We start from the raw sequence: 18,551 nt of genomic DNA on the forward strand, positions 1-18,551 counted from the left end.
ATCAACAACTCCCGGAGTCCACTCAAACCCATGTCCATTGAGTCGATGATGCCATCCAACCATCTCATCTTCTGTCATCCCCTTCTCCTCCTGCCCTCAATCTCTCCCAGCATCAAGGTCTTTTCAAATGAGTCAGCTCTCTGCATCAGGTGGCCAAAGTATTGGAGTTTCAGCTTCAACATCAGTCCCTCCAATGAACACCAGGACTGATCTTCTTTAGAATGGACTGGTTGGATCTCCTTGCAGTCCAAGGGACTCTCAAGAGTCTTCTCCAACTTCACAGTTCAAAAGCATCAATTCTTTGGCACTCAGCTTTCTTTATAGCCCAATTCTCACATCCATACATGACTACTGGAAAAACCATAGCTTTGACTAGACAGACCTTTGTTGGCAAAGTAATGTTTCTGCTTTTTAATATGCTGTCTAGGTTGATCATGACTTTCCTTCCAAGAAGTAAGCGTCTTTTAATTTCATGGCTGCAATCACCATCTGCAGTGATTTTGGAGCCCTGAAAAATAAAGTCAGCCACTGTTTCCACTGTTTCCCCGTCTATTTCCCATGAAATGATGGGACCGGATGCCATGAAATGATGGGACCGGATGCCATGATCTTCGTTTTCTGAATGTTGAGCTTTAAGCCAACTTTTTCACTCGCCTCTTTCACTTTCATCAAGAGGCTCTTTAGTTCTTCTTCACTTTCTGCCATAAGGGTGGTGTCATCTGCATATCTGAGGTTATTGATCTTTCTCCCTGCAATCTTGATTCCAGCTTGTGCTTCCTCCAGCCCAGCGTTTCTCATGATGTACTCTGCATAGAAGTTAAATAAGCAGGGTGACAATATACAGCCTTGACGTACTCCTTTTCCTATTTTGGAACCAGTCTGTTGTTTCATGTCCAGTTCTAACTGTTGCTTCCTGACCTGTATACAGGTTACTCAAGAGGCAGGTCAGGTGGTCTGGTATTCCCATCTCTTTCAGAATTTTCCACAGGTTATTGTGATCCACACAGTCAAAAGCTTTGGCATAGTCAATAAAGCAGAAATAGATGTTTTTCTGGAACTCTCTTGCCTTTTCCATGATCCAGCAAATGTTGGCAATTTAATCTCTGGTTCCTCTGCCTTTTCTAAAACCAGCTTGAACATCTGGAAGTTCACAGTTCACGTATTGCTGAAGCCTGGCTTGGAGAATTTTGAGCATTACTTTACTAGCATGTGAGATGAGTGCAATTGTGTGGTAGTTTGAGCATTCTTTGGCATTGCCTTTCTTAGGGATTGGAATGAAAACTGACCTTTTCCCGTCCTGTGGCCACTGCTGAGTTTTCCAAAATTGCTGACATATTGACTGCAGCACTTTCACAGCATCATTAGCTACACAAATGAACACTTTTTCCATTTCTTCCTAAAAATCATTCAAAAGCAGCAAAGGAAATGAAAAAATTAAAAGAAAACTAATTTATGGCAAAGTTATAACCCCTAGATTACATCATGTATAAGGGCTACTTTAAGCAGCCCAAGATCCAGTTGAAGACAAGTAGAAGAAGCAGAGATAGAGCTGATAATCTCAGTAGAGAGATTGCAGAGAAGCAAGAACTCTCAGAGCACCAGCCAGACTACATTCTCATAGTTTTGCAGATAAACTCTTTTACCAAAAACAATGGAAAATGCTAGATCAATATATATATACGTGTGTGTGTGTGTGTGTGTGTATTTTAAATTCCAACACATTGAAAGTATGTAAGAGCTGATAATAGAGTGGGGAATTTAAAGGCCAATTTTTGGATGAAAGCCTGTAACCAAAGGGATAAATAGAATTTTAAAACACCAAACCTGCTGATGCCCTTGGGGCATTTGCTTATATGCACAGGGGCAATGGCTTCAGGGCTGGAGGTACTAAAGTCTAGCCCTGGAGCCCACCTAGGATGGGAGTTTTACAAGGAAGTCTTCCATATGTGACAGATATTATGCCTGCCAATACAATTTCTCCTTTTTACTGTAAGTATAAGCAATTAAAATTCCCAGCTCCTTTGCAGTTGGTGAGGTTCATTTGACTAGCTCTGGCCAATTAAAAAAAAAAATGAGCAGAAATGATACATTTAATTTCTCCCGTAGAATTGTCAAATCTTTTTTTCCCTGCCAAAGCAAAAGACTTTCTAGATGATGGCACCTCAGTCAGCCTGAATCCCAGAGGATCTCTGTGGAGGAATGCCGAAACTTCACCAGAAACCTAAAGAAACTTTTGTGTGAGTAGGAAATACACCTTTATGTGTCAAACCACTGAGATTTTAGGAGCTGTATGTTATCACTGGAATGTAAAACTAGGAAGTCAAGAAACACCTGGAGTAACAGGCAAATTTGGACTTGGAGTACAGAATGAAGCAGGGCAAAGGCTAAAAGAGATTTGCCAAGAGAACACACTGGTCATAGCAAACACCCTCTTCCAACAACACAAGAGAAGACTCTACCCATGGACATCACCAGATGGTCAACGCTGAAATCAGCTTGATTATATTCTTTGCAGCAAAAGATGGAGAAGCTCTATACAGTCAGCAAAAACAAGACCGGGAGCTGACTGTGGCCCAGATCATGAACTCCTTGTTTTCAAGTTCAGACTTAAATTGAAGAAAGTAGGGAAAACCACTAGATCATTCACATATGACCTAAATCAAATCCCTTATGATTATATAGTGGAAGTGACAAATAGATTTAAAGGATTAGATTTGATAGAGTGACTGAAGAATTATGGACAGAGGTTCCTGACATTGTACAGGAGGCAGGGATTAAGACCATCCCCAAGAAAAAGAAATGCAAAAGGCAAAATAGCTGTCTGAGGAGGCCTTACAAATAGCTGTGAAAAGAAGGGACATGAAAAGCAAAGGAGAAAAGGAAAGATATACCCATTTGAATGAAGAGGTCCAAAGAATAGCAAGGAGAAATAAGAAAGCCTTCCTCAGTAACCAATGCAAAGAAACAGAGGAAAACAACAGAATGGGAAAGTCTAGAGATCTCTTCAAGAAAATTAGAGATACCAAGGGAACATTTCATGCAAAGATGGGCTCAATAAAGGACAGAAATGGTATGGACCTAACAGAAGCAGAAGATATTAAGAAGAGGTGGCAAGAATACACAGAAGAACTATACAAAAAGATCTTCATGACCCAGATAACCATGAAGGTGTGGTCACTCATGTAGACCCACACATGCTGGAATGCAAAGCCAAGCAGGCCTGAGGATGCATTGCTACAAACACAGCTAGTGGAGGTGATGGAATTCCAATTTAACTGCTTCAAATCATGAAAGATAATGATGTTAAAGTGTTGCAGTCAATATGCCAGCAACTTCAGAAAACTCAGCAGTGGCCACAGGACTGAAAAAGGTCAGTTTTCATTCAAATCCCAAAGAAAGGCAATGCCAAAGAATGCTCAAACTACCGCACAGTTGCACTCATCTCACACTCTAGCAAAGAAACGCTCAAAAATTCTCCAAGCCAGGCTTCAACAGTACATGAATCATGAACTTCCAGATGTTCAAGCTGGATTTAGAGATGGCAGAGGAACCAGAGATCAAATTGCCAACATCCACTGGATCATCAAAAAAGCAAGAGAGTCCCAGAAAAGCACCTACTTCTGCTTTATTGACTATGCCAAAGCCTTTGACTGTGTGGATCACAACAAACTGTGGAAAATTCTTCAAGAGATGGGAATACCAGACCACCTGACCTTCCTCCTGAGAAATCTGTATGCAGGTCAAGAAGCATCAGTTAGAACTGGACATGGAACAACAGACTGGTTCCAGACTGGGAAAGGAATACAACAAGGCTGTATATTGTCACCTTGCTTATTTAACTTCTATGCAGAATACATCATGTGAAATGCTGGGCTGGATGAAGCACAAGCTGGAATCAAGATTGCTGGGAGAAATATCAATAACCTCAAATACACAGATGACACCACCCTTATGGCAGAAAGTGAAGAGGAACTAAAGAGCCTCTTGATGCAAGTGAAAGAGGAGAGTGAAAAAGTTGGCATCTGGTCCTGTCACTTCGTGGCAAATAGATGGAGAAACAATGGAAACAGTGACAGACTGTTTTTAGGGGCTGCAAAATCACTGCTGATGGTGACTGCAGCCATGAAGTTAAAAGATGCTTGGTCCTTGGAAGAAAAGCTATGACCAACATAGACAGCATATTAAAAAGCAGAGACATTACTTTGCCAACAAAGGTCTGTCTAGTCAAAGCTATGGTTTTTCCAGTAGTCATGTATGGATGTGAAAGTTGGACAACAAAGCTGAGCGCTGAAGAATTGATGCTTTTGAACTATGGTGTTGGAGAAGACTCTTGAGAGCCCCTTGAAATACAAGGAGATCCAACCAGTCCATCTTAAAGGAAATCAGTCCTGAATATTCATTGGAAGGACTGATGCTGAAGCTGAAATTCCAATACTTTGGCCACCTGATGTGAACAGCTGGCTCATTTGAAAAGACCCTGATGCTGGGAGAGATTGAGGGCAGGAGGAGAAGAGGACGAGAGAGGATGAGATGGTTGGATGGCATCACCGACTCAATCCACATGAGTTTGGGTAAGCCTCGGGAGTTGGTGATGGACAGGGAGGCCTGGCGTGCTGCAGTCCATGGGGTCGCAAAGAGTCTGACATGACTGAGCAACTGAAGAGAACTGAATATATTGATGATTTCCTACATTAGCTATTATTTTGACTTTAAACTTCCCCACTCACCCACCCAACTGGCACCCACACATGCAGTTTTCAAAAATTGACCTTAGGGACTTCCCTGGTGGTCCAGTGGTTAAGAATCTGCCTGCCAATGCAAGTGACATGGATTCGATCTGTGGTCCAGGAAGATCACACACACTGTGAAGCAACTAAGCCAGTGTGCCACTACTACTGAGCCAGCTCACTAGAGCCCAGGAGCTGCAACTACTGAAGCCCATGTGCCTAAAGCTTATGCTTCACAACAAGAGGAACCAGTACAATGAGAAGCTTGAGAATCTCAACAAAGAGTAGCCCCTGCTCCTCACAACTAGAGTAAGCCTGCACATAGCAATAAAGCAATAAAGACCCAGCAGAGCCAAAGATAAATTTTAAAAAAACTGAATCTTTAAAAAATTATTTTAAAAAATTGACTCTAGGTATCACAGATAGAAAATAAAAATCTTGTGTAGAGATTTGGTGAACAAAAGATTTTGTGGTGTTTTGAAAAATTTCTGAATAAATTTGAGTATTGCTGCTTTTAATAGACACATCTTCTATTACTGTTTATAATATTTAATTTTGAAATACAATTACATTTTAAGTGATATTAGTCACACTAAGTATTTTATTTTGATCACACTAAGTTTTGATGCATTAACGAAGGTAATTATTCACAGAAAAATGATGTTTATTTGTTGAGACGTTAAATCCTCAGATAGTTCCAGATTCAACCAAATGGAAGAATTAATATAATTTCATTTATTTATTGCAAAGAATTTATCTTCCTTTTATAGAAAGTGGTAGGAAGAATATTTTTAATTTAAAATTTATGAATCATTTGTCACAATTTTTAGAACACTTGGGAAAACACTGAGCTGTTCAGCCAGGACCCAGAAGCGTGAAATGAGCTTTTGAAAACAAAAAGCAAAATACCAAATAACCCCTACCCCCTCAAAAAAAATGTTTTTTTCTAAATAAAGCAATAGCACCCCACTCCAGTACTCTTGCCTGGAAAATCCCATGGAGGGAGGAGCCTGGTGGGCTGCAGTCCATGGGGTCGCTGAGGGTCGGACACGACTGAGCAACTTCACTTTCACTTTTCACGTTCGTGCATTGGAGAAGGAAATGGCAACCCACTCCAGTGTTCTTGCCTGGAGAATCTCAGGGACAGGGGAGCCTGGTGAGCTGCCATCTAGGGGGTCGCACAGAGTCAGACACAACTGAAGTGACTTAGTAGCAAATAAAGAGATCTTTTAAGAATGGCATCAACTGGGTTTCAGATTTGACTGAATAAGACATTCTCCCTGCCCTTAGGAGGTCAAGATTACTGTGAGACAGTAATAAGACTTATAATAAATCACATTACCCTCAGAGGAGTCTTGCTGGGCAATTACTATGTACTGTAATACTTCCTAGGACTGGAGTAAGCAGAGTGCTCTGGAGACATCTAAGAGGAGCACTTAGGCCTATTGGACCAGGGAAAGTTTTCTAGAGCAGGTTGTCCTAACTCCTAGGATTCACATGGATAACTAAAGATAGCCCATTAGTTTTAGTTTTCAAAGTGAAGGAATTACTTGTCCTTCCCCTATAGTATTTGAAAATATGTGTACATTTGTATATCAGTTAATTTCAGTTGATCAGTTGCGTCCAACTCTGCGACCCCATGGACTGCAGCATGCCAGGCTTCCCTGTCCATTACCAACACCCAGAGCTTGCTCACTCATGCCCACTGAGTCGGTGATGCCATCCAACCATCTCATTCTCTGTCATCCCCTTCTCCTCCTGCCTTCAATATTTTCCAGCATCAGGGTCTTTTCAAATGAGTCAGTTCTTCGGATCACGTGGCCAAAGTATTGGAGCTTCAGCTTCAGCATCAGTCCTTCCAATGAATATTCAGGACTGATTTCCTTTAGGATGGACTGGTTGGATCTCCTTGTATTTCAAGGGACTCTCAAGAGTCTTCTCCAACACTATAGTTCAAAAGCATCAATTCTTCAGCGCTCAGCTTTATTGTCCAACTTTCACATCCATACATGACTACTGGAAAAACCATAGCTTTGACTAATTAATCACTTTTAATTTCATGGCTGCAGTCACCATCAGCAGTGATTTTGCAGCCCCTAAAAACAGTCTGTCACTGTTTCCATTGTTTCTCCATCTGTTTGCCACGAAGTGACAGGACCAGATGCCATGCTCTTAGTTTTCTGAATGTTGAGCTTTCAGCCAACTTTTTCACTCTCCTCTTTCACTTGCATCAAGAGGCTCTTTAGTTCCTCTTCACTTTCTGCCATAAGGATGGTGTCATCTGTGCATTTGAGGTTATTGATATTTCTCCCAGCAATCTTGATTCCAGCTTGTGCTTCATCCAGCCCAGCATTTCACATGATGTATTCTGCACAGAAGTTAAATAAGCAGGGTGACAATATACAGCCTTGTTGTATTCCTTTCCCAGTCTGGAACCAGTCTGTTGTTCCATGTCCAGTTCTAACTGATGCTTCTTGACCTGCATACAGATTTCTCAGGAGGAAGGTCAGGTGGTCTGGTATTCCCATCTCTTGAAGAATTTTCCACAGTTTGTTGTGATCCACACAGTTAAAGGCTTTGGCATAGTCAATAAAGCAGAAGTAGGTGCTTTTCTGGGACTCTCTTGCTTTTTTGATGATCCAGTGGATGTTGGCAATTTGATCTCTGGTTCCTCTGCCATCTCTAAATCCAGCTTGAACATCTGGAAGTTCATGATTCATGTACTGTTGAAGCCTGGCTTGGAGAATTTTTGAGCGTTTCTTTGCTAGAGTGTGAGATGAGTGCAACTGTGCGGTAGTTTGAGCATTCTTTGGCATTGCCTTTCTTTGGGATTTGAATGAAAACTGAGCTTTTTCAGTCCTGTGGCCACTGCTGACTTTTCCAAAGTTGTTGGCATATTGAGTGCAGCACTTCCACAGCATCATTTTTTAGGATTTGAAATAGCTCAACTGAAATCCCGTCACTTCCATTAACATCAATATATTAATGGATTATATTTTAAACTTGTGTTATAAATTTGGGTATTTGGAATTTAGAATTCATTCTCCACTACAGTAACTTTCTATAGGATATAGTATTATATCATTTAAATATCTACAAAATAGGATGGGACATAGCAGATATCTATGGGATTATTGGGCTTCCCTGGTGGCTCAGATAGTAAAGAATCTGCTTGCAATGCAGGAGACTCAGGTTTAACTCAGATGTGTGGGGGAAGATCCTCTGGAGAGGGGAATGGCTACCTACTTCAGCATTTTTCTCTGGAGAAAACCAGGGACGGAGGAGCTTGGTAGGCCACAGTCCATGGGGTTAGCCTAGCACTCCTTTCTCCTGGGAATGTCCATTGTGCCCTATGGCTATTGGTGAGCTGCCATTTTCTACCTAACCTTGACCAGTCAGATGACCCCAAATAGATACTTGGCCCAGTAATGGACATCTGACCTGAAATTTTAAAATTCAGAACTTAAACTATCTTAAAACCAACTTTTTTGTTGGTTGAAGATCTAAGTTATAAATTACAGAACCATAGCGGCCATGTATCCCATAGTCTTCAGTGATAAAATGAGGGTAAACAAAGAGGAGGAGAGAGGAGAAGTGAAGCAAGACCTGGAGGCAGTAGCATCCCTTACACCTGTTTTTCCTGAAGTTGAGCTGCATCCCTGCACTTCTTCTTATCTCGTGATCAATCATTCTATGAATACCATGACCTAATTCATATCTTTCCTTCCTTACGCTAGTGCAAGCTGAGTATTTGTCAACTGCAGTCTGATCAGTACACACAGAAAATAGTACTGATGAGGTGGCTTCTCAGGCCAACTTAGAGAAGTTTATCAAACAGTACTCATTCTAGTCCTATTGAAAACCTTGAGCCCTGAGCCTGGGTATCCTGGGGTCCATAAGATTGAACCTCTCCTTATCAAAATATCACTAAGCCCCACCTTCTTCTTACCTCCTCCCTCACACCCTACACATCCTTACCTAGAAAGGGACCATCATTAAGGGAAAGAAAGCTGGTGAAAAAGCACATGTGACTCTCTGTGAAGAAGAGTGCAGTAGCATTATGACAAGGCTCTGGTGACTCCTGTAGCCCAGGAGAGAGCTGGTCCCAAGAACAGGAGGGAGTTGGCTCTGGCAGAGGTACTTGTATACAGCAATGATCTTTTCTAATCTAAGTACACCCATATGAGGAAATGCCTGTCCTATAATATCTGCCCTACAGGTCAAGGGTTCATCTTGCAAGTAAAACTGTTTTATTTTGGCCATCAGGTAAATTAAGCAAAACCTCACACAAAGGTCAAGGTACAATTTTATAACCACTGGTTTTCAGAAAATGAATTTGGTTGGGATTTCACAAAGAGAAAAGTAGCACTGAAAGAAAAATACAGTTAGGACAAAAAGATGCACAATGTCCTGCATCATTCTGAAAAATAGAAAATAAGATGTTTCCCTCCCCAAAACTACTACATTCAAAAGCATTTGTGGGCATGTGCGTATGTTGAGGAATAAGAATGTAGCACTAAGATTAAAAATAACCATCGTGTAGGACCAACCATTATAGAACACAGACAAGAATGAAAGGGTGGTTAAACTAAATGAATGTGAATAGCATCATCCTTTTTATCCAACATAAACTGGCAATTAAAAAGATATTTTAAAAAGATCCATAATAAACCATGAAGAATGACTCAGACTATGAAAGAGATGAAGTATTGTGTTTAAATTCTGATCATTTAGAGAATGTTTGCTCCAAGGGAAAAGCTGTAGAAAGCAATATCAAATTTTTTAAAGTACTTTTACTTTATTCTTACTATGAAAATAATACACATTCATTATGGAAAATGTAAAAGTGGCAAATAGGAAAAAAGAAAAGGACAAATAATCCATAAATCCACCATCCAGTAAGAAAATATCTCATGTTGCATAGTAAATATCTTTCAGCCTCTTTCCAATGCATATAGACATATATTTTTAACAAAAGAATTTATTACATGCTGTTTCTTTTTTTTACTTAAAATGAGATTATATTTTCAAATATTACCCTTTACATTTTTCTTTGCTTAACTCTTTAGTCTTTATTCTAATAAATCAGAGGCATCCACATTCGCACTGGGAAGATCTACGACTGTTCCGGATATTAAGAAAAATAAAGTGTTGATGATTAACTTCTGAATAACAATAAATTCCTTTAGTCCTGCTGCTGCAGCTGTTTAGTCACAAAATTGTGTCCAGCTCTTTGTGACTCCATGGACTATAGCCCGCCAGGTTCCTCTGTACATGGGTTTTCCCAGGCAAGAACACTGGAGTGGATTGCCATTCCCTTCTCCAGAGGACTTTCCAAGCCCAGGGATCGAACCTGCATCTCCTGTTTGGCAGGCAGATTCTTTACCACTGAGCCACCTGGGAAGCCCTCTTTAGTCCTGGGTCAGATGGTTTTATTGAAAGTGAGGAGCTGTTAAGAAATAAAAGGGCTAAATTTCTTAAACTTTGAGAGTCAGTGGGCCAGCTACAGGACCACTATGTTCTGGGATGAGGTACCCCTACCACAGCGCTACTGCCAACCTAAGTCAGGGGACAGGGGAGGATGAGCTGACATGGGGATCTATAGTGCTAAGGAGAGCCAAAATGGAAATGAGTCTGTAAGCAGACCCTTCAGGTCTTCAACGAACCAAGTGGATTAGTCAAAAATTTACCAATAGCTAGGACAGAAGTTGGATTAAGGATGAAGTGAGCAAGAACAAGGACCCACATGTAGATCTGGGAGACTCACTACCCCATCACCAAAATACCATATAACTTCAGTCCCTCATGCACACACAGATCACACCAGGAAAAGGAGAGGGTGGAGGAGGTAGGACTCAGAAGATTGGGCACTGTTCTGAAAGAGACTATTTTAATCTAAAACAAACTATTTAAACTCAGAGATAGAGAAATCCTTTAATTGGCATGTTTGAATTTTTCTCTAGTAACCAACAGTTGAAAAACCTTGAGGATCAGTTTTAGAAAACAAATTTTATATATGTATCTGTTTACATGAAAATTTCTAATTCTGCTACCGACTAGATAGTAAATATATTTCCACATCTTTGATCTACTATCAGTTCAGTTCAGTTCAGTCGTTCAGTCGTGTCCGACTCTTTGCGACCCCAGGAATCGCAGCATGCCAGGCCTCCCTGTCCATCACCAAATCCCAGAGTTCACCCAGACTCATGTCCATCGAGTCAGTGATGCCACCCAGCCATCTCATCCTCTGTCATCCCCTTCTCCTCCTGCCCCCAATCCCTCCCAGCATCAGAGTCTTTTCCAATGAGTTAACTCTGCATGAGTTGGCCAGAGTATTGGAGTTTCAGCTTTAGCATCATTCCTTCCAAAGAACACCCAGGACTGATCTCCTTTAGAATGGACTGGTTGGCTCTCCTTGCAGTCCAAGGGACTCTCAAGAGGCTCCTCCAACACCACAGTTCAAAAGCATCAATTCTTCGGCGCTCGGCTTTCTTCATAGTCCAACTCTCACATCCATACATGACCACAGGAAAAACCATAGCCTTGACTAGATGGACCTTTGTTGGCAAAGTAATATCTCTGCTTTTGAATATGCTATCTAGGTTGGTCATAACTTTCCTTCCAAGGAGTAAGCGTCTTTTAATTTCATGGCTGCAGTCACCATCTGCAGTGATTTTGGAGCCCCAAAAAATAAAGTCTGACACTGTTTCCACTGTTTCCCCATCTATACTATCACATCATCTTAAACAGTCACACACTATTATAACTTGATATGTGTTTTAAAGCCCGAGTTAAGGCACAACTCCTGAGCTTGTGCACTCTAGAATCTGTGCCCTACAAGAGAAGCCCATGTATTGCAACTAGAGATGTCCTTGCACCACCACAAGAGAAGGCCTGCACCCTGCAATGAAGACCCAGCGCAGCCAAATTTTTTTTTTAAGTATGAGTTAAGAAATTAGAATGCCTCTTTAAAATGTAGCTATCATTTGTCCCTATACTAACTAAAAATTTCCTAAGTACCCGTTATTCATGTACCTGTCATTAATAATACATTCCTGGTAATTCGTGTACTACATCTAGGAAGAGTACATGTTTAGCTCCCATTTTTAAATTCTTTACCATTCTAATCAAAACCTAATGTTTTATAATCCTCTAATCTTACCTCTACAGAAGTGACCAAACATGCTTCAGTGTCATCCTGCTGTATCAGGATCACGGCTGTGCACGTGCAGAAACACAGATGGACTTAGAGATTTATTATGCCAAACCAATTAAGTCAGGAAGACAAAGATTAAAACCACATACTATCACTTATATATGGAATCTAAAATAGGACACAAATGAACATTTCTATGAAACAGACTCACAGAGTACAGACTTGTGGTTGCCAAGGGGGAGGGCGCTGGGGGGAAAGAAGGATTGGGAATTTGGGATTAGCTAAATACAAACTTGTATTATATACAAGATAGACTACCAACAAGGTCCTACTGTATAGCACAGGGAACTATATTCAATATCATGTAATAAATCATAATGGAAAAGAATTTGAAAAAAATATATATGTAAAACTGAGTCACTTTTCTGTACAGCAGAAATTAACACAATATTGTAAATCAACTATGTATAATTTAATTTAAAAAAATTTTAAGGGTCAAGACTGTGAAAATCAGCTCTGGATTTATTATGGATTTGGATTATCCTATAGTCCTTCACCTTAGGGCCTTTTTAAAATATAAAATAGAGGCCCCCAGCTTGCAATGCCTTTTGTGTTTGTGTGTGTGTCCTTTCTATCTGCTCATTTGTTCATTTCTTTGATAAACATTATTTGAGCACCAACTGTGTTCTTATAATTTACCCTGAGGCTTGCTCTTCTCAATTCTCATTACTGACCAAAAAAACTCTTTCCTCTCCATATAACCAAACATTTAAAATGCACAAAAGAAGAGTTAAAAGCTTTTGACTGAGGGTCTAAGTTGTTAAAGTAAAAGAATGGAGGCTTGCTGGAAGAGGAAGCATTTATGGATTTCAATAGAGGCAGGCTGCAATATGTGGTTACTAAAGAACTTACTTTATTTTCTTTGCCTTTTTATCCTGAGTGTGTGTTGGAGATGTGAGAAGATGGGATTGATGGATAGAGAAGATCTGTTTAACTCTAGCTTGGTCCTTAGCAGTGCGAAGGACTCTAAAGACTTCCAAGTTAGTCCACGAGAAAACTGCTGATTAAATGTAAGACGAACATACAGCACATTAGAAAATTTATCTCTATTTTCTAATTATCATAGTAATGATATCCTAGTGCCTTGAAACTGGATTCTCCTCTCAATGTGAAGTACCTTGAATTCATATGAACTCCTTGTTCAAACAGCACAATAGAATATAAGTCTGAAGAGCATCATAGAAAGTTCTTTAATTTCTTTCCCCTGCCCAAATGGTTTTCTGTAAAAAACTTTAAAACTATAAAATTCCCTACCCTACAATTATCACCACATTTTAATTTTTCTTACTTTCTCCCCTTTCTCTTTCTGTTTTCTTTCTATAATGGGGGTGGTGGGGCAGGAGAGTAAAATACCCTTTAATTTAGGACTCAGGCAGGAGAGAGAAGTAATTGAAATTACAAATATATAAAATTAACCTGAGTGAGTCCTTAAAACTCTTTAAATGTCACCATGGAGACCAGAGCATGAACTGTCTCCATGGAGACTTGAGTGAATTTTTTTGGCTCATCACTTACTGCTGCTGCTGCTGCTAAATTGCGTCAGTCCTGTCCAACTCCATGCGACCCCATAGATGGCAGCCCACCAGGCTCCTCCGTCCCCGGGATTCTCCAGGCAAGAACACTGGAGTGGGTTGCCATTTCCTTCTCTAATGCATGAAAGTGAAAAGTGAAAGCGAAGTCGCTCAGTCGCGACTGACTCTTCAGGACCCCATGGAATGTAGCCCACCAGGCTCCTCTGGCCATGGAATTCCCCAGGCAAGAGTACTGGAGTGGGTTGCCATTGCCTTCTCCCATCACTTACTACCATATGTCAATTTGGCCAAGGAAAAAGAGATAAGTATAATAAATAAATAAATAAGAAATAGCCTCACACTAGAGAATTTATTTAGGGCAAATCTAGTTGTCCTGGTTCTTAGTATTTAATTATTCCAATGAGTGGGAAGATATCCCAAGAGGAAACTTCCCCTCAACTCATAATTTCCAATGGAAACATCTGATGATATAGGTCCATAAATGCTACAGGAATGAATAGAGAAAGATAATTTCTAGAAAAAATCTTTCTCTTCAGAAGCATCAAGGTATAATGCAAGTGATATGCCTCTCTATTCACCACTCCAACTGCAAGAAGACAAGGCTCCTATACAATTTCTTATCCAGTAATGGACCAGAAACACTTTTAACAACCATTCTGGGTATTTCAGCTTATCATGTCTATTATACACAACTGTTTTTAATGTGTAGTGAAGTCAAACAGACTTGCATTACATTCTGCATAAAAAGGAACACAGGAATCACTTAAATGTTTATTGAGAGGTACCTCAGAATTTCTCCCAGTTAGATTATATTTTGCAAACCTATAGGCACAGTCCCTTAGTTGATCAACTACTCAACTGAGAGGCCACCAAATGATTATTTTATTTTACGTTTTATTCTATGCCACACCATGAAACATGAAGAATCTTAGCTCCCTGACCAGGGATTAAACCTGTGGCCCCTGCAGCAGAAGCATGGAGTCTTAACCACTGAACCACTATTGACATACCCTCAAATGGTGTATTTTAGATAGTAGGTGTTCATCAATTAATCACTAACATAAGGTTAAAATTCAATAAAAGTCTTTTAAAAATTCAATAAAAGTTTTAATATATAACAAAATAAGTCAAAAGAAAGCAAACAGTGATGACCAGAATACATAAAAACAAAATGGTCAATGACATTTATTCATCTAGAAATTTATACAATTTGAACTTTATATAATTTTTTTTAGGAAAGATCTTGGTGAATGGATATGGAAGGAAAACAAGGATGCCAGCAGCACAGCCAGCTCAGAGAAATGCGAATGTTTCTCAGATTTGACAACTGATTCTCATTATTTGAGGCTGTTATGTTCTAAAAAGTCACAAACAATTAGAATATACTGAATCATTGTTCCTAGGGGAAATAGAGGATTAGGTTCCCATGAGCCTCAGGTCACATTTTCATCAACTAATCAATACATGACCCAGTTTTATGTGTGTCCCTGGTTTAAACACATCTTATTTAATAAATATTGTTGACTCACTAACATTGAAATTACAGCCAATAGCATTGTAACTCAAGTCCGAATGAAGTTTATATAACACACATACTTTCTTCATGAGGCACATAACAGCCTTCTTGCACTTAGGAACATTAGACAGCACTTCAGCACTATGTTTGGGGGCCACCTGAACAATAATATCACCAACAAAATTTACAAAAATGCAAAAAACATGGCACTAAGTAGACTGTGAAAAAAATATTTGTTTACAGGAAGAGGAGCTAAAACAAGAAGGCAGAGTGTCTGACATCAACTGAGACTATGTGTGTGGGATGATTCAAATTTTTTGCCTCTCAGCACATGTCAATAAATGACCATGAAAGCACTGCAAGTAATGACTGGGGTTACATATAAATTTTTGCAAGGAATTTGCAAATACAGAATCTACAAGGAATGAGATCAACTGCATTTACCAACTAGAGAGAACCTCTTCTATTTCCCTCTGACACTGCTTCTTCCTATTACATTGCTCTTGTCTATTCTCTTTTGTGTACCTATAGAACCCCTATTCTTCCTCTAAACCTTGCTCAGAAAACCATATGCACACTAACCACCCCCTCCTATTACATTTGCCTCTTACACTCATCTCTGTTTTGCACAAATCAAATTATACTGAATTTATTGACATTCTACTTTATTGGCCAATGAAATTCATTGAGGTCAATGATCATGTCCTAATACATGTGTATAATCTTTACTGTGTTTACCTGCTAGGCTATCTGTCAAAAGATGCTTCACATATAATACCTTGTTTAATCTTATAATAATACTATCAACCCCATTTTACAGAGGCCTAGAACAGTCATATCACTTACCATATCACAAGGTGCAGAACTGGTATTGAAACCTAAAATCCAAGCTTTTAATCATTATATTATACTAAATAAATATTAGTTACTATGTATGATTGACTCCTTATATGCACAGGCATGGTATTAAATGCTTTATATAAATTATCTCATTGAACCACTTTATCCATCTCTGTATCTCCAACACATAGCAAAGCCCATGACATAAAAATATTTGTTGGGTTGAATTTATTTCTTCCTGCTCCCAAACCTTCTTTCTAAAACCAACAACATGAGAACTCTCTACAGTTCCAGCAGTGATCAGAACGACTTTCAGTTACACCACCCTTTTCTCCCACCAAGATCCTCATCCTCTTCCTCATACATATTTTTCTGTGTTTTGTTACTGATGTCTGTGATGACCACAAGCAAAATCTTCAAAGCAAAAGAGGTACAGAAGGGAGCAGAAGCACTGTCCACTTGAAAAATGCCTTTCTCCTTAACAACAATTTCTGGCAGTGATTTACTTTATGACCTAAATCCTTATGGAATAACAAAATCATGGAAGAGTTAAGTGTTTTGCCTGAGGCCTGTGGGGTAACACTTCTATGAGGCTAAAGAGGATTTTTCTACTTCCCAGTGTAGGTTTTGATTTCAAATTAATATAACCTGTCATAGTGAGTTCAAAGTAGGCAAAGAGTTGGTTTTAGGGATAAGAAGTAAAAGTAAGGGAGAAAGCTCATGGGAAAGGGAGTAGGCTGTAAAAATTTGCAAAACAGAAACAACAGGAGTCACATACATTACATGAATGAAGGGATCAGGGAAAGTTTAGCCCTGGGCTAGAGCCAAAATTATTTTCTTTCAAAAGTGAAAGTATAAAGAGGACAAGATATGAAATTTCACTTCAGATCTTCCTCTTTACCAGAATATTCCAAATAATCCAGAAACAATAATTCTCAACAATACAGCCAGGAAAATTGACCCAAAGGACAGAATTCTAAATGCTCTAAAAGGCTTCATTTTTTCCTCCCAATTATATGTGTCATGTTTTGCTACTGGGCACTGTCATAGTTACTAAACAGCAGAATCTCTAAATGAATTCCAAGCCCAAAACTTAATGCAGGGAAGTAAATGTTTCCTGAGATCAGGCAAGAAGTCAAAATTACCAAAGAAAGGAGTAGACTCATCTTAAACAGTAGCCAGTGTTCAACTCCCCAGTACATTCATAGCTGCCAGAAAGAATAAAATTCTTTGTTGCCAAGGCTTTCATCTTTTCAAAAGAAGACACAATCCTCTATTTCCATGTGAAATCTTCTGGTTTTAAATGTGGTGAATTAATTTAAAAGAAAAAATGTAAACACAGTGCATGTCAAATAAAGTCTGTTTGCTGGTTTACCCAGTGGGGGACACAGGGAATATTTTAGGGACCTCTTTCAAATCATTCATTGTGTTTCACTGCCCCCAAGAAATGGCAGTCCTGAGGCCATCCTCTGAACAGACATCTCCTCCTGTGCCTTGGTCTCCTAACAGACTCTGTCATGATTCCCTGGCCTCTGCAGATACCCTCTACCTCCACTCTCTGTGTGGGTGATCTGTGACCTCTGGCAGACAGGGTCTGGTGGCAGCAGGTCTCCGTGTGTGCTAGGGAGCTGCTCTTGGAGGCCTCTTCTACCTCTCGTCTGCCCTGCCCAAACTCTCAATCCTACACTCTCCATTTCTCCTTTGAAAATCTGTTTCCCTTTCTTTTCTCTCTTCTGATTTCTCTCTCTTGAATGATGTTTTTCTTTATCTGCTCTTCTTTTCCTCTTTTTCTTATTCTTTCCTGTTTATTTCACGCTCTTCACCCTGGTCCTCTGTCTCTTACTCTCCTTTCCTCCTCCGTCCCCCATCCCTTCCCTTCTTCTCCATCTCCCAGCACCTAGGAACCCGAAGAGAGCTCGCTCACCAGGAATGCACCAATACTGGCTTCGAGTATTTCTTGTGATGCGAGCGGAGGGTTAGGGAGCCCTTGCGCTCCATTAAGTCCGTGGGTCCGAGTTCCAACAAGTATTGTCCATGGCTGCACCATTCCTGGCAGGAACTGTCAGAGCTATCCATGGCGGCCCTGACACAGACCTCGAAGGATTTCTCTCTGTACCTATCCTGTTCCGTATGCTGACACAGTCCAAGATTCGGCGTCTCTCATCTCCTAAGCAACCTGGAGCGGGGGTCAATGGAGGGGCGGGGTCAATGGAAGGGCGGGGCCAATAGAGAGGCTGCTGCAGCTGCTAAGTCTCGTCAGTCGTGTCCGGGTCTGTGCGACCCCATAGACGGCCGCCCACCAGGCTCCCCCGTCCCTGGGATTCTCCAGGCAACAACACTGGAGTGGGTTGCCATTCCCTTCTCTAATGCATGAAAGTGAAAAGTGAAAGTGAAGTCGCTCAGTCGTGTCCGACTCTTCGCGACCCCATGGACTGCAGCCTGCAGCCCACCAGGCTCCTCTGTCCATGGGATTTTCCAGGCAAGAGTACTGGAGTGGGGTGCCATTGCCTTCTCCACTCAAAAAGAAAGTCGCTCAGTCGTGTCCGACTCTTTGCGAGAGGCCGATCCCTCTAACTTAACAGCCCTGGTTTCCAAGACAGTGTGCACAATTACTGATTAGGAATAAACTGCACTCCCCAGAGTGCAGTGAGAGGAGTGAGCAGGCTACCCACAGCTTGGGAGGGACAACTGCATCCTGGGATATGTAGTTTCACCCTCCT

General features: G+C 40.4%; 1 protein-coding gene across 1 annotated transcript in view; it reads right to left on the minus strand.

Moving 5' to 3' along the window:
• The window catches only part of CFAP95 (cilia and flagella associated protein 95), a 99,378-nt gene extending 81,388 nt beyond the window's left edge, over positions 1-17,990 (minus strand). Inside the window, exon 1 of the mRNA XM_069574107.1 lies at positions 17,756-17,990. Within this exon, the coding sequence (XP_069430208.1) occupies positions 17,756-17,907 (152 nt within the window). The 5' untranslated portion in view covers positions 17,908-17,990. The remainder of the gene's footprint in view (positions 1-17,755) is intronic.
• Between the last annotated feature and the right edge of the window lie 561 nt (positions 17,991-18,551).

This window comes from Ovis canadensis, chromosome 2, assembly GCF_042477335.2.
Source record: "Ovis canadensis isolate MfBH-ARS-UI-01 breed Bighorn chromosome 2, ARS-UI_OviCan_v2, whole genome shotgun sequence".
NCBI classification, from domain to species: Eukaryota; Metazoa; Chordata; class Mammalia; order Artiodactyla; family Bovidae; genus Ovis; species Ovis canadensis.